The sequence below is a fragment of the Hesperophylax consimilis genome, chromosome 20, assembly GCF_061612785.1.
Source record: "Hesperophylax consimilis isolate HC1 chromosome 20, BYU_Hcon_1.0, whole genome shotgun sequence".
Classification (NCBI taxonomy): domain Eukaryota; kingdom Metazoa; phylum Arthropoda; class Insecta; order Trichoptera; family Limnephilidae; genus Hesperophylax; species Hesperophylax consimilis.
In genome coordinates, this window is record NC_142855.1 from 5,303,529 (window position 1) to 5,318,797 (window position 15,269).

The window sequence follows — 15,269 nt, forward strand, 5'->3', positions numbered from 1 at the left end:
GTCCAAATACCTGTTCCCTAGTATTTCACTTGCTCATTACATGGGGGGGGGGATTGTTAGAGAATTTCTAAAAAAGTAATTCCCACAAAAAAATGTGATTCCCACAACGACTTTTCAAATCCATTATGGGGGGGGGGTTGCTAGAGGATTTCAATTTCAATGGAGCAAAGTAAAATAAATTTTTAAAACTTTATTTATTTCTCTCCGAACGAACCGGTTTCGGAGATTCTCATCTTACCTAACCTAATTAATTTGATAAATGAGTCTTAGCACGGAAAACTTGCTACCTAAATAAGAGGCCCCAAGAAGTTAAATTATTAAATGACTGTCATCCCATACAACGAAAGCGAATTTTCATTTTATAATGAAAATTAGAATGTTAAAATTTAAATTTCCCAAATGTAGATTGCCTTTTATAGTAATTAAGGTGAAACAAAAGGACGACACAGTGCTACTAATAAACATGGACGGTAATAAACAACATGGCCAACACAGATACATCAATGAACTAAAAGAAGTGGTTTGACATAAATTTACTACTTAACACTATGTTTAAAAAAAATATATTATATACAATTCTGCATAAAAAACAAGGAACACTAAAGAAAAATAAATTATGATCTACTCTAAGCAAATACACAACAACATATATTATCTGCAATATCTTGTGTTTAGTGATAGAAAGCCAAACAGAAATAAAATACCTATACATTACAGTAGACAAATTAATGGATAAAATCGTCCACACACACTAACGTACTCAAAGACAGAGTGAGGAAACTAAGATACATCATAGATTCCAAAAAATAATAATTAAAAAATAATTCCACTTAAATCATATAGGTACATATTCATCAGAACTTCTGTTTAAAGAATTTAAAGTCAGAAAACTAAATGCAATATTTTTATATCACGTAATTTTACAAATTTACAAAGAAAATAGTCTAAATAAAACTGCACCTTTTAAAATAATAGAAAACCCAGATAAACGTCAACTCTCACAACTCGAAAAAGTAATTAAAAAAACAGTGCAATTCAACTATAAATATCTTGGGGTGATTTTTTTTTAATACATTATCAGAAAGTATAAGAAATAACAATAAACATTTTAAAAACCACCTTAAAAATACACTGAAAATATAAACAGAATACTCATAGTAAAAATAACGAACATAATATTACACCCCCACATACACAAGCCAAGCTTTATTATGGTGGTGCATCTCAACAACAAAGATTTTAAATGCCAACAAAGAACACAGTGAAAATATTTTTTTATAAAGCCCTTATATTTTATTTCTAGATGGCGCCACTTTCGTTCACAGTTCGCACAAGATAGCTTCCAATTTTCGAAAGCGAGAAATAATACATTAGCCGTGCACTAATTATGTGCACTAGGTAGGAAGCGCCCGGCCGGACCTCGTCTCCGGCGATGCTTTTGTACTCTTGCTAAAACCTTTTTTAACTGGTGGACGCATACTGTCGGAATTTATTGAAAATACCAGTCGAGATCGCGCTGATCGCGATCTACTAAATTCGGTATCATATCCTTTCTCGCTTACTCACCTACATAAGAAGAGTGTTTCCCTAATATTCAAAGATTAGGGAAACACTCTTCTTATGTAAGCGAGTAACGAGATGCCTATACATATGCCCCGCCCTCGGTATGAATACGCGAGACGCGAGACGCGCAAGACTAGCAAGACGCGTAAGACGTCCAATACTCGCAAGACGTGCAATACTCGCAAGACTCGCAAGACGTCCAATACTCGCAAGACGTGCAATACTCGCAAGGCGTACAATACTCACAAGACGCGCAAGACGCGCAATACTTAAAAACAAATACTAAGTACGAAAGTCTCTTTGAAATATCTGTTCCAAACATCTGTTCTAGTAAATACGCTTCACCTCTACTGGCCATCTATTTTAACAAACATCTATGGCCTAGCTGTCAAATGAACAAAACGCTTTTATGCAGCGCGGTGTGTTTTAAATTCCAAATGTGCATTTCCAGTGATTATTGAAAAGCTACCTGTGAGAAGATAATGTGAGTAACATTTATCTTCGAATATTACTGAATTATACCGAGAATTATTTCAGAATATTAGTTAAATACGTCATTGACCTTTTTCATTCGTTATTCGTGTTAAAATTAATTGAAGTTATGTGCCTCATTACGCAATGTCCCCTAAGGACCATTCCATTTGGTTGAGCGGTTGTATCAACCTGGTTGAGTTGAACGTAAAGTTGAAGTGGCTATCAAGTAGAACGGTTGTACCGCCATAGTATCTAACCGCTACCCACCCCCCAAACGTTCGGTCGTCCCAAGTTGGTTCGTATGTATCGTGATTGAGCGGTTGGATCAACTTTTCTCAGTCGGCCTAGAGAGCTGTCGTGCGTTATTGTTTGTAAGCGTACATTTAACGAATCAAAATAAATAAAACTTGGCTTAAAGTTTGACGGATTTTTTTACATAATATGTATAAGGATTTACAAGCAAGATGTACTCTGATAAAGATACCAGGAACAAAGTTCTTGTTATCGATTTGTTATAATTCAAATGTATTTAAAAGGATGCAGCGATTGTAATCGTAAAAAGCAAATTTGTCTTCTTTTGGACAAAGTGAATCCAAGAGCCAGTTTTGTGCAGAAATTTGTTTTTTAATTTTGTGTTTATAGTTAAAAAGCTACTAGAGCGTTCGCAAAATCTTGATTTTATGCAGTGGGAGGCATGCTGCGTGTGTTCTCCAGAACAGCAACTGATGAAATGAGGATCCATAACCTAACCTAACCTAACCGAGCCTGACTTAATCTAAGCCAAAAAACAGTTTTAAATTTGGGATTTTTCATAGTTAATTTATATTTGTTCATATGAAGCAGATACTTTGTGATTTGACATTATATTTCAAAATAAACCATAACCTTGTAAATACCACTTTCTTTTTTTTTACTTAATGCCGACCCGGTTTCGCTAAAACTGAAGCTTCGACAGGGCTGTAATATACTATATTGAACTTTAAAATCTACAATCTACCAGTAACATATGTTATCAATATATTCAACTTATATTGGTTGCATGGAATTGTGCTGAGTTCCAGTGGCAGAAGTTGTAGGAGTATATAGGGGGTTGGGAAGATAGTGGTCTTTGTCAATAGGGAACAACCTAACTATTGGGTTTCTTTTTAGGTTGATTTGACTGTTAATGACTTGGCCATTAATGTTTCACAAATAACTTTTTAAATATAGGATTCTTCGAATACGCAATCAGTGGGTTCAAGCTCCCTTATTAAAAGGGCTTTGTTGGACTTATTAATTAACCAATTACCATCACATAACAGCAGTGCCATGGACCTTCCCAACCAAGAGAATTTTTCCATCAAGACGGAACCAGGATACCAGGAAGTAGGCGCTGGTGAAATGCCGTATATGGATATAGACATCCACCTTCCGGATGTAAAGAAGGAATGTTTGCAGTATGCTGAGAGTGTTCAGCCAACTAGTAAGTTGCATTACGTATTTTATCACAAAGGAGTTTCAGACGACGCAGTCAGGACAGTTGCTTGTTTTCTCCTTCCCCTCTTGTCGTCCATCAGTACTTTTTATTTTACCTTTGTAATATTTCTTTGCAGGAAACTGTCGAACTAAGAAAACGTGAACTTATAATGCCCGCAAACAATTCCTAGTTGCTCAAGCTGTTGCCTCGCCATATTTTACCACTAAAATAAGGAATCTCTTCTAAATGTTCTCCATTTCAAGAATAATTTGAGATTTTAAGATAAATATGTAAAGTATATATTTGTGTTATAATACATTTGTATCATGACTTATTACGGTGATATCGGAATTTTTTCCCTCCGCTGCTCATCTCACGAGGGAATTCCTGAGTCGAAATGAGCACATTACAATAATATTTAATCAAATAAGTAAAGTAGATTATACATACATCGATGGATTATATCGAATATGGGCTTTCTAAGCTATGAAGACTTAATGACAGAAGCTATGATGGAATTTTCGAACATTTCCTTGAATAGATTTAACGAACCTACAGTTTTTTTTTTATATTTCACTGTGAATGTTATAAAGCAATGGAACTTCTTAAGAAATATTTATTTGTCCACAGGATTTTCTGTTATTCACCGGCTGAAACATCAAAGAAAAACCCTATCTAGTGTTGCGCATTTGTTTAGATCTTTCGGCAGTATCAATGGTGTTGAAAATTTACAGAGAGCCATAATACATAACGTACTTGCTGACATAATTTTTCTTGCACTAAAGAATAACTGTGACGAATACAGTATATAAATTATTTTTTGTGGAACATTTGAAGGCTCTAGGGTAGTCGCGTGACAAGTACCGCAACAGACAACATTATATTGCATTGTTTGAACAAGCGCGTAGTATACAGTTTGTAATGAAACTATATCCAATATATTACACAGGGTCTTGAAGGTGTAGGCTTGCTTTTTTTATTTTGTTTGTTAACACAGCAACATTATTGTTCCATTTTATATTTCTATCAAGCCAAAATATGTGATATTGTTAATTGATAATTATTCGATTGACATTAAGAAACTAGACATTATCAAGAACAGAACACAATCTCTGAAAATGTTCTTACTGCGGCCATCTGTTGTAATGTTTATTAGTGAAGATAATATATAATATTTCTTTTCTTATTTCCCTTTCCTTCGTTTTTTTTTCAATATAATCTTTAATGCATTCGTTAATGGTATCGTCATTTTATAACAAAAAGTATTATAAATATATGTTTTCTAGCACTTTCTCGGAAAGGGTCTTTTAAAGGCTAAAGTTCTTGTAAAAACAAAATCGGTTTGAAAGTTATTCTTACCGGTCATCACTTGGTGATGGCATTATTATTTTTTTTTAAGTTAAATGACTTGATGACTATGAAAAAGTGATTTTTTCTTTTTAATAAAATATACGGTATTTATTGACTTTGACATTTGTACCCGCAAAGGCTATGTTACTGCAAACAGCTTAACATTCAGCAGATCTTTACAAATCATTGTATTGTTGTTTTGTTATTCCAGGTAGCATTAATGTGGAGACTGTTCCGATCCAGGTAGGACACAGAGAAGAAGACGAAGATGGGATTCCTTATACGGAAATAGACATAGACCTGCTGGATGTTAAAAAGGAATGCTTAGACCACTCTGAAAGTATTACCCAGGCAAGAGGTAAAATCAGTTTTGGTTTTTCGGAATTATTTTTTTCAATTTCTTTGGAGATACTTACTGAGCTTTATTTACCTTCTTTTCAGACTTGATGTCGGAGCTAAAGACGCATCCTGGAGGAAAACCTTATTCATGTTCGCATTGCAACTACTTCAGCCACAGCAAGTCAATGTTAATACGGCACTTCCGCAACCATAATGAAGAGAAACTTTATGCATGTTCCTGCTGCAGCTATTCATGTTCTAAAAAAGGAAATTTAAAACTTCACATGCTAACCCATACTGGAGAAAAGCCTTATTCATGTTCCTTCTGCAGCTATTCGTGTTCTAAAAAGGGAAATTTAAAACGTCACATGCTAACCCATACTGGAGAAAAGCCTTATTCATGTTCCTTCTGCAGCTACTCATGTTCTCAAAAAGTAAATTTAAATCTTCACATGCTAACCCATACAAGAGAAAAGGTTTATTCGTGTTCCTTCTGCAGCTATTCATGTTCTAAAAAAGGAAATTTAAAACTTCACATGCTAACCCATACTGGAGAAAAGCCTTATTCATGTTCCTTCTGCAGCCATTCATGTTCTAAAAAGGGATATTTAAAACGTCACATGCTAACCCATACTGGAGAAAAGCCTTATTCATGTTCCTTCTGCAGCTATTCATGTTCTAAAAAGGGAAATTTAAAACATCACATGCTTACCCATACTGGAGAAAAGGCTTATTCATGTTCATTTTGCAGCTATTCATGTTCTTTAAAGGGAAATTTGAAAAATCACTTCCGCACCCATACTGGAGAGAAGCCTTATTCATGTTCCTTCTGCAGCTACTCATGTTTACAAAAGGGAAATTTAAAACGTCACATGCTAACCCATACTAGAGAAAAGCCTTAATCATGTTCCTTCTGCAGCTACTCATGTTCTCAAAAAGGAAATTTAAAACTTCACATGCTAACCCATACTGGAGAAAAGGTTTATTCATGTTCCTTCGGCAGCATTTCATGTTCGGAAAAGGGAAATTTAAAACGTTACATGCTTACCCATACTGGAGAAAAACCATATTCATGTTCGTTCTGCAGCTATTCTTGCTCTCGAAGTGTATATTTAAAAAGTCACATGCCTAACCATACTGGAAAAAAATCATATTCATGATCCTACTGTAGCTATTCTTGTTCTAAAAAGGGAAATTTAAAACGTCACATGCTTACATTTGGTTCCTTGGAACGGGCAATTTGCCTAGTTAGGAACCAATAATTTTGACCTGATAAAGTACAATAATCTATAATCACTAAAAATATTTTAATTATATCTTTTATCATATTATACTGTGTGTAAATCTAAAGGAATAAATAAATAAAATTACACATTCTGAAGAAAAAACTTATTAATGTTCATTCTGTAGCTATTCCTCTGCACTTATGGGACCTTTAGACGCCAAACTCAACAATGCCTATTAAGCTGGGAACTCAATTACAGTTGTGGCTTTATCTGCAGACGCATTTTAGAAGGTAACCATTTTCGTGTTTTAAATAAAGTTTTGGACTTGGTCAACGATTCACTCTTAAATTAAATGAGTTTCGTGTTCAGAATGTAAGGATATGAAAACAGCTTTGGATCCATTTGCGGACGCATTTCAAAGGCAACAATTCTCGTGTTTGAAATGCAGTTTTTAAATTCTATTTGCAGACTATGTGATTCAAAACCGGAGTTGACCGTTTTTGTGTTCTGGGTGTTGTATTGATTGAAGCTCGCACAAGGAATAAACCACTTTTAAATTAATTTAGTAACATTTAAGGAAAAACCTATTTTCTGTCCAGAACGTAACGATTAAAACCAGTTTTGTATTCATCTGGTGACGCGTTTTGAAGGAAAACATCATCTTGTTCGTAGTGCAGTTATAAAATCAAAGATGCATACTGTGTGCTGCAAAAATCTTAGGAAGCCATTTTTTTAAACTGGGTGTAGTTTTTTGGTCAAAGCTAGGGACTCGTACTAAGATCCAATCTGAACCCTTCAGTATTTTAAATATGTATTCAAAGAAGTTTCAACTGCTATTGAATTCCTCTTTAATTTTCGGAATGTTTCCGATCTGTTTTAAATTTACTTTATGTTTCTTATTTTAGAAGTTGTCGCAAAGAAAACCTGTAGAATGGGCTTTGTGTAGGGCTTGTTATTTATTGCGATTTAGGGAACCTTTCCAACCCGTAAATAGTGTTCAGGAGATAAGCGAGATTGATGATTTCGACAAGTGGCTGCTCGATTGCTTTTCAGTTTAATCGTGAAAAAAATTACGCAGTGCGCGTTTGGTACGAAACGGTGGCAGTAAGATAGTAGGACTGGCGGGCGCGAACGCTAAGATCGGAATCATCATTAATAAACCACTCTCTAGATCGATATCTTCGGGTTTTTGTAGGGGGGATTATGTCACCATCTTAACCACAGACGAGCACAAGTAAAAAGGTCGTACGGTCCAGGAAATGTTTCGTAGACAATAAATAAACAACTCATAGATAGAGAAATCTCAAGGCCATTTAAAAAAGTGCAACCTTATACAATATAACTGCACCCAGCGAACATCGTTCATTCACTAGCCCAAAAAAAATAATTTATAAATAAAAATATTGGAATCCAGAAAAAGGAAAACATAAAAATCCACAGCTATGAACACATTAAAATATTTTTTATTTTCAAAAAGACAATGGATAGTAATACAAATCAGGGTCAGTACAACCGATGTGTTGAGCATTGATTCACCATTGAAGAAGAAGATAATACTAATAAATCTAAACGAAACATGAAACAGAACAAGACACAGAAAATAAAAAATAACGGTCACAACTAGGAATCGAACATAGGTATTCTGTCTTACTGCAACAATTTAATAGGATTTAATTTGACCTTGGACAAAAATACAAGAATGTGTACACAAAATACATATTCAAGGTGTTGAAAAAGATTCATTATGTCAAGTAATAAAAAAAAAGAATTAGAGGCAGGGCCGACCCTGTGCGGGTGCAATTGGAGCAGTCCACTTCGGGCGCTGAATTTCCAAGGGTGATAATACCTAAACTAACGTAAGATTATCTTTCATAAAAACCACGCTACGCATACATACAAATCATCAAAATATAATCGATTACAGTGATTGCCTATCTACTACCTAGGGCCTAGGCATCTACTGGTTTTGACAAGGAGCGCTAAAATTTTACTTGCGCCATGCGCCATTTGGCTCAGGGCCAGCCCTGACTAGATGAACAACAATACGCTGTCCTAATTCTTGTATGATCAATAGACCTTTTTTACAAAACTGAGTTATGAATGCCAATTTGTTCATTAGCTATTGAGCATTAATGAACCTCAAAAAAAACATCTTTTTTGATTTTTAATAACCGATAGGTGAGTAAATAAAATTAATAATAATAAATAAGTAAATAAATTACCTAGAAGATAATTAAAGTAAATTATAATTCGAGAATGAAGAAGATGGTAATGAGTTCATGATAATAATAATAAGTAGATATAAATAAGTAAATAATAATAACAATAAGAAAATAATAATAACAAAAAGTTATTTTAGAAGTAAATAAGTACATGCGCAGTAAGTAAATAAGGATTGTATCGAAACAGAGCTTCCACACGGAATTATGTTGTAAGCCACAACATGGGTGATCCAAAATCATCACTCTCAGCTAGTACAGAGATTTGGCCATTTTCTTGAATGAATTTAACGTACCCATAGTTTTTATATTTTCACCGAGCATATTATATAGCAACGGAGCTTTTTATGAGAAACTCCTTTGTCCGAAGGATGTTCTGGTATACACCGGCTGATCATTAAAGAAGAACCCATTCTAGTGTTGCGCACTTGTTGACATCTTTTGGCAGTAATAATGTTGTTGAAAAATTTATAGAGAGCCTGTATTATGTACAACTGCCTTACTGACACAATTTTGCTTTCACTATATAATAAGTTTGATGGATCCATAAAATTTCTCTTATACATAATTTTTAAAATTAATTTTAATTTTATTAATTCAACGGCTCGAGGGTAGTCTTGTTACAAGAACCCCAACAGACAACATTATATGAAAGCATTGATTGAACAAGAGCATAATATACAGTTTTTAGTGTTACTTTGTCCAATATGTTTCTTAGATTTTTTTTAAATAGAGACTAGGCATCTTATTTTGTTTCCTAATATAGTAATATGATTGTTCCATTTTAAATTTTTATCAATAAAATTAAACCCAGGTATTTGCGTTGTCTACTCTTTCCAAAGATTGACAGTTACACTCCTGCACACAACAATGTATTTTTAATAAACGTTCCAAAGATGGTAGATTTACAGAGGAAATGCTAAAAGTTATATATTTAGTTTTGTTCATGATTAAGGTTAACAAGTTTTGATTAAGCATTCCATTCCATGAGTCAGCAACAAACACCAAGACAGGTTCATCTGCAAATACAATTGATGTTCCAGAAAACTTCAATTTACATAGGTCGTTAATATAATATAACAAAAATAAAATTGGACCCAGAACACTACCTTGAGGAACACCATATACAATTGATTTATTTGAACTAATGTGATCATTAATTATTACTCTCTGTGTTCTATTTTCAAGATATGTTCTGAACCAATCTAAAGACTTATTAACAATACCCATTGAACTGAGTTTTTTAAGAGTAAACCGTGGGATACGGTATCAAATGCCCTACACAACCCCACTTTCAACCAATCAGGAGTCGACTAGTTAAGATGAGCGGCCATGTAGATTTTTTGTTGTTTCTAACAACTAAATTGTTCCACTAAAAATACGTTTAATTGCGAATACATACTGTTATTGAATTGAAAAATGACTTCACCGACTCCAGAATCAATAAACCTTAGACCAGTCACTCAAATAGAAAGGTCTGTCTTTAAATTAATAATAATAATAATGATTTATTGACTTATTTTATTAATTATGTCATTTGTAGGCTTTTTCACCATATTTTACACGTACTTCTTGAATTTGCTAGGCAAATATACAGGTGCTTCATTTATTATTTATTTATTCAATGCTGCTGACAAACTACATAAGAAATTTAGTGGGTTTAAATGTGAATTATTAAAAAAAATAACAAAAATCTGTAAATTAAATGATAAATTCCAAAAAAAAATATATATTTATTTACACTTTTAGGGCTTTTACCTAAAACGAGTCTTAATAAATTATATTAGTGCATTAAAGCTTATTTTTATTCAAGAAATACAACAAAAAAGCCAGGACATGGAAATATGTAAGAAGTCGACTGTCCTCATAGTCTGATTGAAAGACATCTACGACACATATTTAGTCCGTTATCACTGCTGAGATCGCTGATGAAAACGAAGTCCAAATCTTTAAATTTTGAATTCATTCAATTAAAAGTTTCATATTTTTTGTTTTTTAGTCACATAAAAAACAATAAATAAATTCTTATGTCGGAACTACTATAAAACCAACTAAGCACCCGACTAACAATAATAAATGTATTGTTATACTAGCGCAAACCCAGAACCCAAATCGCGGGGTATTATAATTTTAGGATTTTAAGAGGTGAAAGTATTTAATAAAATTATATTTTACTCACGATAATCAACATAAATAATAAGGTCACAACAAATAAGATCTTTTGAAGAAAAAAAATCTTTTTAATGTAAGTAAACTTACATTACTTTCCTTACTTTCGAATAAAAACAATACAAAAAACAAACCAACACACATTTCAAATAAAGAATTAATTAATTCGACTTAATACTAATCAGTTCCCATTTTCTACTGAAAATTGAACTTGAATAATTTTACGCATCACTCGGAATTTTTTTTCATGGAATACCGTACACAGTCTCAACTGCTCCCAACCATCTGGAGCCAGTGAGACTATGGAATCCCCAATTGGGGTATATTCGTATATTGTGAGGCTGAAGGTAGTGTGGAGGGGAAGGTAGTGTGGAGGGGAAGGTAGTGTGGAGGGGAAGGAGATGGAAAGGAGAAGGAAAAGAGAGAAGGAAAGTGAGTACCTATTCAGATCTGGTCACCAAACACGGCTTAAGCCATTTCAATTCTGATGGTGGTCTTTACACCATATCTCCCACTCTAGAACATGTCGCAAATAAACTATATGTCATTAATAAACAATTTGTGAAATAACATAAATGAATCAAATAAAATTTACTTACGCACGCCGGGGTTTGAACCCGCGACCTCCGGATCTCTGGTAAAGAGTACCCCTAGACCACGGATGCCGGAATACGTACGATATAAGAATATTTCACATCACGCATGCACCGACAGCCGATAGTAGTATATTAGCGGTAGGCACTGTACTTGTACATTGTTTTCAAACTTACATAATATTTGGATGATTTATATAGAGCAGTTTTTGTTAAAAAAATCATCTCAAGGACGCTGTACTGGACATCTACGCCAGTGACATTGACTGTAAATGCCGGTTTCCTCTCAGGGGTACCTTGGGTAAGGATTTGCAATGAAACACAAGTTGCGAACGTCGTCGGACAACTGACTGGTTGGGCCAGTTGTTTGCGTATTTATTGGGTTCGACTTCAACAATTTCTGCACGTGTTAATATGGAGCAGTTATTCTTATATCTAAACAAAAATATGATAAGGCTTCATAGCACGGAGAATTAATTCTTAAGGTCCCACAGTTTGTCGTGCGAGTAATTCATCCTTGAACTGGCGATATGACACGTTTGCGATGAGAAAAAATCTTATCATCGTACGAGACAAGCCTCAAAAGAGTCGGCATCGTAAAATGTGTGACAACAGACAAATATTCATTTTATTGATTATTTAATAATTATTTAGGTACATCCATCTGCTGTCCGAAACAGACGCTGTTTGTATATTTTAAAGTAATACTTTAAGTCAACTACTATCTAAGATAAAAGTAAAGTGTTTGAAATCTGAAAATCATCCTGTATATACAATTTACCACTTATTGGCTAATTGAACAAACAGTACCTCAAACTTATGGGAGCCGAATTGTTTAATCTCCAGACGATATGTTCAATATCCAAAATAATCATTCATCATTTTCAAGCCATGTTCAACGTCCACCTTTAAAGTTAAAATATGGGCATATTATAGCTTCAATCTTCGAAATATGATATTTAAACCTTTCCTATTACACATATGTATAAAACGAAATTACCAAAGTAGAGAATTTTTTAGAATTTGGCTGTAAAAACCAAAAAAAAACGTCTCGTAAAATTTGCTAAATGCTCTATTGAACATACAAGCACTAATGCAGCGAGTTTAGAAATTTCCTGTTAAACATTGCTAAACAAAAAGTCGATCACGATTCGGAATAAACTCATATTGCCCAAAAACAAACTATCCACCATACTAATTTAAAATGGATGATTTCATATCAAAACAATTAAAAATATTTTCGAAATTCGGGAATACGAATGTACAGGCACTAAAACTTGTAATGATTTCCCCCCTATATTAATTATTTACATATATTTGAGGAAAGAATGCTTCAACAGCCCACCCGAATATATCGAACAATCGAAAACGATAAACACCCACTAAAAGCGATTAAAGAAAAATTTAATGTAAAAATACCAAAATGATAAAATTATTAGTTTTATCTTATCGCTAAAAAGGTTTTTTTCCAATATGGGTACGCATATGACGAATTAAATGTCCCTTAAGAGCGGAGGAATAGGTACAGAATGCACATTTATAAGTTTTTTCTTCAGAATGGGTAAGAATGTGATATTTTAAATTTCCCTTAACAGTACATGAATAGTTGCAGAAGGAGCATGAATAAGGTTTTTCTCCAGTGCGGGAAAGCATGTGCCGGTTTAAAGTTTCCTTGTGAGAACATGAATAGTTGCAAGGCTTTTCTCCAGTATGAGAATGCAAGTGTCGTGCTAACACTGACTTGCGGCGGCTGAAGAAGTGGGAACATGAATTAGATTTTCCTCCAAGATGCGTCTTCAGGGCCAATTTTAAGTCTGAAAAAGATAGTGGATAAAGCCCAATAAGTTTTTATTATTATAAATGAAAACAAAAAATATTAATACGGGTTCAGACAAATCAAACCGATTTTACCTGCAGTCTGGTTAATACTTTCAGAATGCTCTAAGCATTCCCTTTTAACATCCAGCAGGTCTATGTCTATTTCCGTATAAGGAATCCCACCTTCGTCTTCTTCTCTGTGTCCTGCCTGGATCGGAACAGTCTCCACATTAATGCTACCTGGAATAACAAAACATCAACACAATGATATGTAAAGACGTGCTGAATGTCGGCCTGCGATTTGCGGGTACAAATTTCCATTAAAAACATGCAATTATATAAATACAGTTTATTTTATTAAGACAAAGATTATCACTTTATTTTATATAAATTAATTATTTGTCATTTAAATAAAATTAATAATGCCATCACCGAGTCATTACATTTAAGGAATACTTTTTTTTAAAACAACAATATTACATATTAGTTTTTACAAGAACTTTGTCCTTTGAAAAACCCTTTGTTGTTGTTAATTGTTGGCCGACTAATGACTGACTGACTGACTGCTCGCTACGTCGGGCCTATTTATATAGCCCGGCCGATAGCATCAGTAGCTGCGCGAGATCGCGGGTAAAATGGAGACAACTCGCTCAGTCAGGGTGCTACTGGAATTTTCGTTGGCGCTGAAATTATGTCTAGGCAACAGGCTAGAACCTTCTAGCGAATTTGCGTAATGTGCTAGACCAACTCGCAACATATTGTCGTAAGTAGCTCTAGACGTCGCGAGTAAGTAGTTCACTCGCAAGTAGGTACTCGTAGACAGGTAGGTAGCATCACATTTACTAGATAGATTAGGTAGATACATTGAGAAAGTATGAAGAAAGGGGAAATAAGAAAAGAAAATTTGTAATAATGTTCACTTATAAACATTACACCAGATGGCCGTTTTTTCAGCGATTGTGTTCTTGAGAAGTTCTAGTTTCTAGAGATTGTGTTCTTGTTCTATTCTTGAGAAGGTCTAGTTTCTTAATGTCAATCGAATAATGAATTCCGAAATCCCCATCAAACGTCAGGATACAAGTTAAATTAAAAAATACACGTTACATTTATCTTATTATCTCAAATTATTAATTTTTTCTTAGGAACAGAAAACGTTTAGAAAAGATGCTTTATTATATTGGTAAAATGTAGCGAAGCAACAGCTTGAGGAACAAGGAATTCTTTGCGGGCATTATAAGTTCACATTTTCTTAGTTCGACGGTTTCCTGCAAAGCAATATTACAAAGGTAAACACAAAAGTACTGATGGACGACGAGAGGGGAAGGAGAAAACAAGCAGCTGTCCTGACTGCAACTCCTTTGTGATAATATACTTAATGCAACTTACTAGTTGGCTAAACACTCTCAGCATACTGCAAACATTCCTTCTTTACATCCGGAAGGTGGATGTCTATATCCATATACGGCATTACACCTGCGCCTTCTTCCTGGTATCCTGGTTCCGTCTTGATGGAAACACTCTCTGTTTTAGGAAGGTCCATGGCACTGCTGTTATGTGATGGAAATTGGTTAATTAATAAATATTTATTAATCATTTCAATAAGGGAGCTTGAACCCTCTACTTACTGGTAGATTGTAGATTTTAGATTTTAAGGTTAAATACAGTATTATAAAGCCTTAGCATTTAGTACTAAATACGAAATCGATAAGTTATTGTTTTATTTTAATTTATAATGTGACATAAAAAACTGTCTGCTTATATTAAGAAACCCAAACCTAAAAAAGTATTTTGTGGTATTAAGCTCTAGTTATAGGTTAGCTTATGAGTCCATTTCGTCAGTTTTTTACTCTCAAAAACATATACAACATGATTTCAATTGTGTGCTCTTGAAGCTTCGTTAACTATAAGTATGAAAGGAAAAAAATCGAACCTCGGCACAAAAATAACAATGATGCTACTCAAATAATAAAAATATATCTTTTTGCGGTTTCATTCGCTACATCCTTTTAAATACATTTGTACTGTTCCAAAAAGATAACAAGAACTTCGTTCCTAGCATCTC

The 15,269-nt window shown here is 34.0% G+C and overlaps 1 protein-coding gene across 1 annotated transcript in view; it reads right to left on the reverse strand.

Annotated features, from left to right (window-relative positions):
* The window catches only part of LOC149413962 (uncharacterized), an 81,364-nt gene extending 66,617 nt beyond the window's left edge, over nucleotides 1–14,747 (reverse strand). Inside the window, exons 1-3 of the mRNA XM_089643942.1 lie at nucleotides 14,627–14,747; nucleotides 13,301–13,447; nucleotides 13,131–13,203 (exon numbers count right to left, since the gene is read on the reverse strand). Coding sequence (XP_089500068.1) covers nucleotides 13,131–13,203; nucleotides 13,301–13,447; nucleotides 14,627–14,747 — 341 coding nt within the window. The remainder of the gene's footprint in view (nucleotides 1–13,130; nucleotides 13,204–13,300; nucleotides 13,448–14,626) is intronic.
* Nucleotides 14,748–15,269: the final 522 nt, after the last annotated feature.